Source organism: Diadema antillarum, unplaced genomic scaffold (genome assembly GCF_040938485.1).
Source record: "Diadema antillarum isolate AM-2024a unplaced genomic scaffold, OU_Dant_1.0 seq00000796_RagTag, whole genome shotgun sequence".
Classification (NCBI taxonomy): Eukaryota; Metazoa; Echinodermata; class Echinoidea; order Diadematoida; family Diadematidae; genus Diadema; species Diadema antillarum.
The window spans coordinates 407869-417313 of NW_027271681.1; the positions used below are offsets into that span (position 1 = coordinate 407869).

At 40.4% G+C, this 9445-nt stretch overlaps 1 protein-coding gene across 1 annotated transcript; it reads left to right on the top strand.

Annotated features, from left to right (window-relative positions):
* Positions 1 to 5311: 5311 nt before the first annotated feature.
* Positions 5312 to 9131, top strand: LOC139739341 (large ribosomal subunit protein mL63-like). The gene is made up of 3 exons (XM_071649957.1): positions 5312 to 5451; positions 7102 to 7213; positions 8052 to 9131. The coding sequence occupies exons 1-3, from the start codon at positions 5381 to 5383 to the stop codon at positions 8193 to 8195; spliced, it is 327 nt and encodes a 108-aa protein (XP_071506058.1). The 5' UTR covers positions 5312 to 5380; the 3' UTR covers positions 8196 to 9131.
* The last annotated feature ends 314 nt before the right edge of the window (positions 9132 to 9445 follow it).

Genomic DNA, 9445 nt, shown 5'->3' on the forward strand with positions numbered 1-9445 from the left:
AAAAGATAGCAATGTCGTCGTAATCGTCATCATCATCATCATCATCACCATCATCTTCACCATGTCCATAGTTATCAACTTAACATCATCAACCTAATCGATGAGTTTTGTTCGCGGGAAGCTCTACAGATTTTTATGATGATAAGATTTCTATACGATATGAATCCCTCAGAAATTCTGCATCAGGTGCTTCAGTCTCGTTTTCTGTATTTGCTTTTCTTTCTTTTTTTTTCCTTTTATTTTACGAACCACACGTTTAATTGTATCACCTTTCTCAGAAACCCGATCCTCCGTCGTACCTTGGTCTCTCCCGCTCATTCCCCGATTACATTAACCCGCTATTAAATGTACACCTTGTGCCAAAATTCACAGCTGCTCCGGACAGCACGGAACAATGCAGCCTCGCTATATCTTCCTCCTCTTCATTTTTTTTTCTCTCTCCCCCGGGACGAGCAGCAAAATGACGTCATTATGTGGCCTATGCGACCCATTATCAGCAGAGGTGATCGATAAGGACTCATCGTTCGGTGTTATGACGAGGTCTTCTTCGTATAGACACCTTGAAATGGGTTACAATATATGGGTACTGTTGCAAAGCGCCTTGATATAAACAAAAGACTCTGACGACGGACGATTCTATTCTATTTCCATCAAGATTGATTGAATTGAATTGAAATAAAGATTGAATTGAATTGAATTGAATTGAATTGAATTGAATTGAATTGAATTGAATTGAATTGAATTGAATTGAATTGAGTTGAAATGAATTGAATTGAAGATACATTTGGATATCACGCTCCCTTCATTTGCAGGGAATAGGAATTATCAGGTGGCACTGAGGACACAACAACAGCAACGGAAATAGTACAGAATTGGCTAAAGGCCTATTCAAACATTTCTCTGAAACGTAATTTGCAACAACTGAAACATCACAACTTTTATCATCCTACAGTTGTATCAAATCCATCAATCTCTCAATGTACGTCGAGTCTTCTTGATATCTATGGCAGATCATACAATGCCACAATGACAACGTAATAGGCTTTAAAATTTCCCCCAAAACGAAGAGCAAAGTGAAGAAATAGCTTCTCCTGATGACACAAGGAACTGTCTCCGGAATGTCTATGAAATTCGCACACACTTATCTACATTCAACATAAATTATTTCCCTTTTACTCAGACTGCAACATGTTCTCATATTTTCCTCAATATGGAACACAGTATTTCAGAGGAATGTGCATCTCAGTTAGATATTAACTTTCCTGCTGAGTTTTTTTTTTAAGTCATCCATTTTTCGATGTGCGCCTCAAAATTGATTTCGTTTGGCGAAAAACATCTCCTCTGAAGACAGATAAGAATCTGGCGCGCATATATTTGCTGAGGAGTTATAGCCAACTTGGGTAAGTAATCCCTCTGCCCCACAAGTTATGCATGCATAACAGTGCGGTATGGCGCTGACGTGTTGCATGCATAGCACTAAGTGGGTAACCCAACCTTCGACTACTGGCGTATGTTATAGGGTCTAATAACACTCGGGATGGTGGAGTCGGGATAGGGGCGGATGATTGGTAGATATAGGGGTACGGGAAGGCGGAGAGATCTGTGGACTTGGGCATAGGATGATGCTCGGGAGAAGGACAGATCGATAGATTCAAAAGCTGGCTGACCCTATTCAGGATGACCTACTGGCTTCGAGGCTGAATCCTCAGTATCCAGCAGCTCATCGATATACGTTGAGAGCTTATATACCTGCCACAGACTGGAGAGGGCGTGCGACCGACATGTGCTCTGGGAGGTGCTCTCGCCCCGCGATCGATCAGCTCCTCCTTGTCGGAGTCGTTTCCCCAAGTCGTTTTCGGCGGCAATGACCTCTACTTACTATTTTGGTCCAACAGGGACTGATCTATCTTCCACGAGCCGCGTAGCCGCGAGTAGGGGGAGGGGGTCCCCCCCCCCCAAAAAAAAAAGTGATGACTGTGTTCCTGGCATCTACTATTGGAGACCACAAAAAGCAGTGCTTGAGTACGTCTTTTTAAATCACGTAACAGTTTAATACACAGTTGATGATGGCGTTTCCTACGTACATCACATTTTCACTTGGCAGCCCCCCCCCCCCCCCAACCCTCACCCCGTAGATCCACCACTGGTGCATTCACACACAATAGTTTTCGGATTTTGGATCGCGATGCGAAGATCGATTTTTTTTTCTGCCGTTCACGAATGGAAAAAAAAATGAAATAAAGATAAAAATAATGTTCGGCTGCAAGCTATATTATGGATCGGAGCAAGTTGTGCCACGAGATTACCCAAAAATAATATAAGGATAATAAATGATAATACCCTTTCCACCTCATGAAGCATAATGGTTTTAAAAAAAGTGAAGATCGACTGAAGTTTGCATCACCATGGGGACGCGATATTTAGTGATATTTTTGTGTCCACAGCGCAAGAATTACTGCCTTTCGCATCGCGTCGCAAAAATAGATAACTAGATAAAATCAATCCTTATCACATGTGATAAGAATTAAGATGTCATTAAGATATCACGTTGTTACGATTATGAAAATGTCACCTCTTTCAACAAGGAGTTACCCCTCCCTATTATGGAACACTGAAATATAGATACCCGTCTATTGTTACCCATTCTATCTCTTTCAATTAATCTTGTAACCTTCAAATGCAAATATTGCAAAAAAAAAAAATCTTCGTTTCTTACAATATTGCACCTGTTGGACGCTGTAACAAGATTTGGTTTCACACACACACACACACACACATACACACACACACACACACACACACACACACACACACACACAAACGCACACACACACAAACACACACAAACACAAACATACACAAATTCCTCTTCCACTGATTTTGACAGATTCGAAAGGACTCCTATCTGTACAAAACAACAATAGGGTTGCCCGTACCATTTGTTGGTGCCACCAATAGGCGCTAAATCCATTGAAAAACGATGGATTTAGCACCTTTTGGAAGCAAGCTCTTCATGTACTGAACATTAGCATTGTCTGAAATGTCTGGGCATTGTGTGAAATAATGAAGACACGTACGTCAAAGTATATTAGATGCAGGCGGTATGTCTGAACTCATATGGACGAAACCTATTTCACCATTGTCATTCGTTTTTCCCCGAGGACGAGAGAAGCGAAGAGTTAAATCTAGAGATCTAATTGCAGTGTTTTTTATTTGGTCCCTCTAATGAAGGTCGTTACATCGGCAGACACGCTTTGCGCTCATTTCATCTCACCCTATAGTTTTGTCATTGGCTATACCCTATTGTATGCATTACATTCGATTACTGGGTAATAGGCTTCATAGGCTTTCGCGACTCCAGTCACGTTTCTTGACTCATGTGAAGCTTATACCATAATCTTTGTTTCAGGTACATGTGTGTGTGTCAATGTGTGTGTGTGTGTGTATGTGTGTGTGTGTGTGTGTGTGTGTGTGTGTGTGTGTGTGTGTGTATGTGCGTGTGTGTTTGTTGTGTGGTGTGTATGTGTGTGTATGTGTGTGTGTGTGTGTGTGTGTGCGTGTGTGTGTGAGTGTGTGTGTGTGTGTGTGTGTGTGAGTGTGTGTGTGTGTATGTGTTTGTTTGCAGATGCTTTTCTGCCTTTACTCAGAAATAACAGAGTATTAATCAGGTGATAGACAAACAGAAATACTGTGTATACAATTATCCAAGATATATTTCAATATCAAAAAGTGTTTGATAAAACAGGTATTATTTCGATTAATGCAGAAAGCGACTGTTAGGAGCAATTACTTAAAGCGAAAGTATAGTAGTCCCCAGTAAACATACGTATGTGTGTGGAGGAATCGATGAATAATCATTACTATCATGATAATGATTTACCACTTTGTACAATTTCAAAGGAAATTGCATACATTTTGTGCAGGTGCAGAGTGCATATTGCTGTTTTTATTTGTCTGTTTGTTTGTTTGTTTGTTTGTTTGTTTGTTTGTTTGTTTACTTATTTAAAAAAACTTTGCAGAGGAATGTTCCAATTGTTTAGAAGGGATTTTATTTGGTTGAAAAAGAGAAAGCTCAATCAGGTCTTGACATTCAAATCAATTATTCTTGGCTGCATTTCAGCAGTAAATGCTTCTTCATTAGAGCCTTCAAAAAACAGAGAATAGGCAACTTTTATAACGAGTATATTTGGGTAATGAATTCCACACATCAGGACCAATGTTGTGTCTTAATATCGTTGTTTGCGCTAAGAGTCTGGGCTTGTTCAAATGAATATCTCAAGCAGTGGTGGATCCAGAGGGGTTGCACCGGGCGCGCACCCCTTCTTTATTTGTTGTTACAACAAAAGAAATAAAAAGAAAAAAGGGGGCGCGTGCGCCCCCTTTAATTTTGTGAAGGCGCCTCCCCTTTGACGGAATTCCCGGATCCGCCCCATCCTAGAAGAACGAGTTGGATAAGAAGGGATACTGGTTTTACAATTTATTATGAAAGCCTTTTGAAAAATTAAAGGTAGACATTGTTTCCAGAATTTGAACATAAAGATAGCTATTTCAAATTCATGAATACCATCTACTTTAAGTGCTATAAACTCTAACTTTAGGCCTATATCCATGCTTGCTATGGTATAGCCTTTAAACAAGGCGACTCGCTCTGCGTGCCCCCGTATAGCAGCGCGTTTACCCCACAAACCTGTTGGCCGGCGAGTGGAGCGAGCCGCCTTTATCCACTCGTTCAGGGATGTGTACTTTTGTCGTTGTTGTTGCTTTATATTCTGGTGCCGTGTGTATTTTCTGCGTCAAATTTGTACGCAAATTTGTCAAAGAATATAAAGCAACAACAACGACAAAAGTACACATCCCTGAACGAGTGGATAAAGGCGGCTCGCTCCACTCGCCGGCCAACAGGTTTGTGGGGTAAACGCGCTATACGGGGGCACGCAGAGCGAGTCGCCTTGTTTAAAGGCTAGCTATGGTAATGCAAAGGTGTTCAAACCCGCAGCGCATTTTACGTTCTAAACCTAGGAAGTTTTTCTAGCTTGACTGAAATTGTCCAATGCAGCTGAATTCCATTTTAGGATTAATTAACGCTTTATATGGGGGAAGAATCGAGATTTTTTTCTGAAGGAGGAGGAGGAAAAGAAAGAGAAGAACAGCAAGGGGGAGATAAAGAGGCGGAACAAGAAGAAAAACAAGAACAGCAACAAGGAGGAGGAGGAGGAGAACAAGGAAAAAGAAGAGCTGCGCCGTGATCACATTGTATTGTCTTTATCGTAGAGGGCGTGGTATCAATTACAGTCTCCTATTGATCCGCTCCAAATCGCCGTGTTATCATTTTGGGCACATGGAAAGCGACAGAAGTTGTTAAATCGTAAATTTGCGAAATATGTGGCTGACAAGAATTCTTTACGGACATAGATTCCGCAGTGCCAAGGTCCCAGGACTTCAGTGGGCTGGGTAAATATCAATATAAACCGTATTTCATGAAGTGATAGCAGAAATAGTCGACCATGGAAAGTGTAGTCCCATACACTAGAAGCGCTGTTAGTAGACCCCAAGATGAATAAGATTAAACAAATGTCATGATTGTTCATGCACTTCATGCAATTAATGTCCTAATTAGATATTAAGTGAATAATTGAAAAGGTATAATGCCATGCAAGCTACTAGCACCAGTACATTATGTCACCAGATGCATGAAGACATAGACAGGGAATTATGATATTGTTAATGTTATGAAAATCGGCTCCGATTGCGCTTGCGTGCTCCAAAGACAAGTATAAACCTAAACTGTTTAAACGTTGCGTTACGTTGGACCCTAACGTATCACGTATTCAGTACCAGTATGAGCAGTATTGTTTTACCATCCTCTGGCTCTGCAACTAGCTCTGCTAGCTGTATGCCATGACTGTCCACAATGTTTTTTCTACTTGTTTGTGTATTATAGTTTAACAGGGGTAGTGTTAATCATTGTGATTATTTTATTTCAAGGCTAAAAATTCAAATAGAGGTTTCTGCATTTGAAAGAGCACAAAGCATAAACGGCATCCACTGTCAGAAATGCCACACCACAAACCCTCATCCATTTGCTGTACAGGCTTCGATGAGAAGCACCATAGAAGTAGAAGTAGAATTGACATACTCCTGATACAGCTAGGCCCCACCACGTACCACTGAACGAAATATCACGGGGGCTTATTTCCCTCAACCTACGCAGGTACCTGGCAAGACTTGATTTTATTCGCATGAATTCAGCCCCACTGTGTGGCATGGTGAATCGTGGTCTCTAAGCACAGCGGTAGGGCTTTCTTGCACAGTATAATGGTTTATAATAAATTTACTCTTGAATGTGACCCCACCAAATAAAGGGTGTTAGTAGTTATACACATGATTGATATACAGTGGACTCCCGTTATAACGAAGTCCTCGGGACCAGCAGTTTTCTTTCGTAATATCGGAATTGCAGCCCAAATTTTTACTTCGTTATAACCGGAATTTCGTTATAACCGTGTTCGTTATAACGGGAGTGCACTGTAGTACCTTTATAGCAGGGCCGATTTCCATAGCAAAGCAAGTATTCGTGGATGTCTGCCCTTAGTTTAGTTTCTCTCTGTCTATTTCATATTTCCTTATTTCACTTCCGTCTTGCTTTATTTTCCACCCTTCTTTCCTTCTTTTTCTTTGCTTTTCTTCTATCTTCCTTTCCTTTCATCGTTTGATTATCAGAAAGACTTCGTAATGTCCCCCACTAATTTTACTATACCCCTCTACCTGGCTTAACCTTGATAGCTTATGGACAGATACACACACTATGTACCTGCACCTTGTGGTGGTGCCTATTTCACAATTTTGCCTTGTTTATAACAGGACAGACACTAGAGGAGCTCCTGATCATATTTCTATTCCCATTGTGCTTGATCTTTCAAGCTCAATAAACAAAATAACTAGATTCTAAATTCTTTTAAAGATTGTAACACTTAGTAAAATGTAGAAATTAAATCAAGAAGTTTTTAAATGCAAAGGAAAGTAGACTGATGATCTCATAGTGGTGGAAATATTAATTTCATTCTCACCATGCACATTTCATTCACTTTACTTCTTACACAGCAAGTATCGACGATTCAGACCCATCACGAGGTTTATGATAAGGAACATGGAGAAGAGGTTGGCCATTGAAGAGGAGAATGCGAGACACCTCAGCAGACCCTTCCTAACTCCCGTAAGTATGGTACAAAATTACACATTGTACTGCCAAGGAAAACAAAGACGCAATCTTAGTTGGCTTTTTGGTATTACCAAGGATTAAATGGTGCCTAAAATATTGGTTTTGTTGAAGTGAAATGTAATGTGCATATTCCCTTACCCCCTCTTTTCATGTAATTTATTTATTTTTGTCTTGTGTCATGATTGGATAGTATTGGACCTCATTTTTCTCCTTCAACCTGTTGTCTAGTGAATAAATTGACATATAAAAGGTACAGTTGGATGTAGATGGAGCTCCAGTAAGAACACCTTTTGGAAGAACATCCTGTACCATTCCCACATCTAGAACATAAAATACCAGATGGTAGGTTGTACCTCAGCAAATTGTCTCTCCTTAGAATGAATTTCATCTCCTTTGCTACTTGCTTTGTTTGAAAGACTTCTTTTGTAACTTTGATGTTGGACCACTTGCTGAAATTAGATTGATCTAGATTAAGGCAGGAAGAAGGGGTGGTCTGCTTAATCAGGCTCCACCACATTGTTTGATATATTCCTCATTTAGGCACACTTATAGTCAAGCCTTTGGTCTAAACTTTCCTAAATAGCTTCTAAGTCATTAATGTTTATTTTTCTATATTTATGGATATTTATATGTTGTTGTTGTTGTTGTTTTTCATTAAGAGAATTTCCAGTGTGTATTTATTATTTTTTTCTCTCATACAAATTGCTCAACACAGCATGCATTGAAGAGTTACTCACAGGGACATGTCAGATGTGTGCTATTTGTTGTATGAGGCTAAAGTGGGACCCAGTGAGTTATGTTGCTGTTCTGATTTCTTTGTTCCTCTGGTCAGGAAGAGGAATTTGGTCATGCCAAGGAGAGGGCAGTCGAGGAGAAGAAGCAGTTTCTCACCAACTTACGATTCAAGAAGGTTCCGCCACATCGCTACATGGACGACCACTTCTCCCACCTCAGGATATCCCGGAAGTGGGAGTGAGGCCTGGCTGTTGCCTGACGCAATGTGACATGGACTGCATCCGCAGATTGAAATGACTTTGGGACGGACAGGAGTTGGGAACTGTGGCAATCATGATGCCTCCTCTGTAAAATCAGACTCCGACTAATGTTGATATAATCAGGCATGTTGTAAAGTACATGTACACAAGAGTGGCAGTATTCTTTTCATAGCATACCCAGCCATGTGGCTGCCACTTTCGTCTAGATGAATTTGTGGTAGGTGCTCATTGACATACATAAGGTTTATTTTTCCATTGTGGATGTAGGTGTGGTCGGAACATCACATGCGCACCACCTACAGGTGTACGTCCATTACATGTGAAAGTGTTGAAAGAGCTGAGGACAAGATTGAGCAGACTGTGAACTGTTCATTGATTCCGCGTAGAAAACACTCAGTTCATTTCCAAAGCTGCATGTTGTGTTTTCAGAGCAATATACAGTGTATTCTAAACCATAGACCGTAAGATGTGATTACCACCACTGTAAAGTCTCCATTAGTAGTTAGTAGTGCACACAAAATTATGTAATTTTCTTACGCTGTAAAAGGGTTCAGAACATGCACTTCAAGCTAATCAGTCATGTCTGCTTTTAATAGGCATAAAGATTACATGGCCCAAGACTAAAACAGACTAAATAAACAGCACACAGAACTTAAAAGCTGTAACTGACAACAATGGCAAACTTTGTGATAACTCTGTGAAGCTGGGCCCAGTTTTGCTGGTGGAGTTTGATGGGAAGCAGAGTGGCTTGTTAATGTTCCACTCTTTTATCATTGCTATACAAAAAGCTAGGCTTCCAGCCCCTCTCACCTGTCAATGTAAGACAATGGCTCTGTGCTTGTATGCATTTTGTTAACTGAGTTCAGGATGCATCTTGCCAATGTGATTTATGGGGCAAGGATTGAAAGGTATGAAGACAACATTGGTCTTCAAAATATGTGGGATATAGTATTTTGAAAATTACAATTGTGAATGTGTGATAGGAGTTGTGGAGTAAAAGACCTACAGCATATGTCATTTTTACTGTGTATTTTTGTTTTTCTGCCTGGTATATCAATATACAAATGACGCACAGGTCTGAGTGCGTCAGTCGGAATTGTGTGCATAAGGTAACTATGGAATGCTATGGAATGGGTTAAGGCTAAATTCCATAGTTACCACATGCACACTATATTCCAACTGACGCACGAAAAGACATGTGCGTCATCTAATTTGTAGAATGGGTAATTTT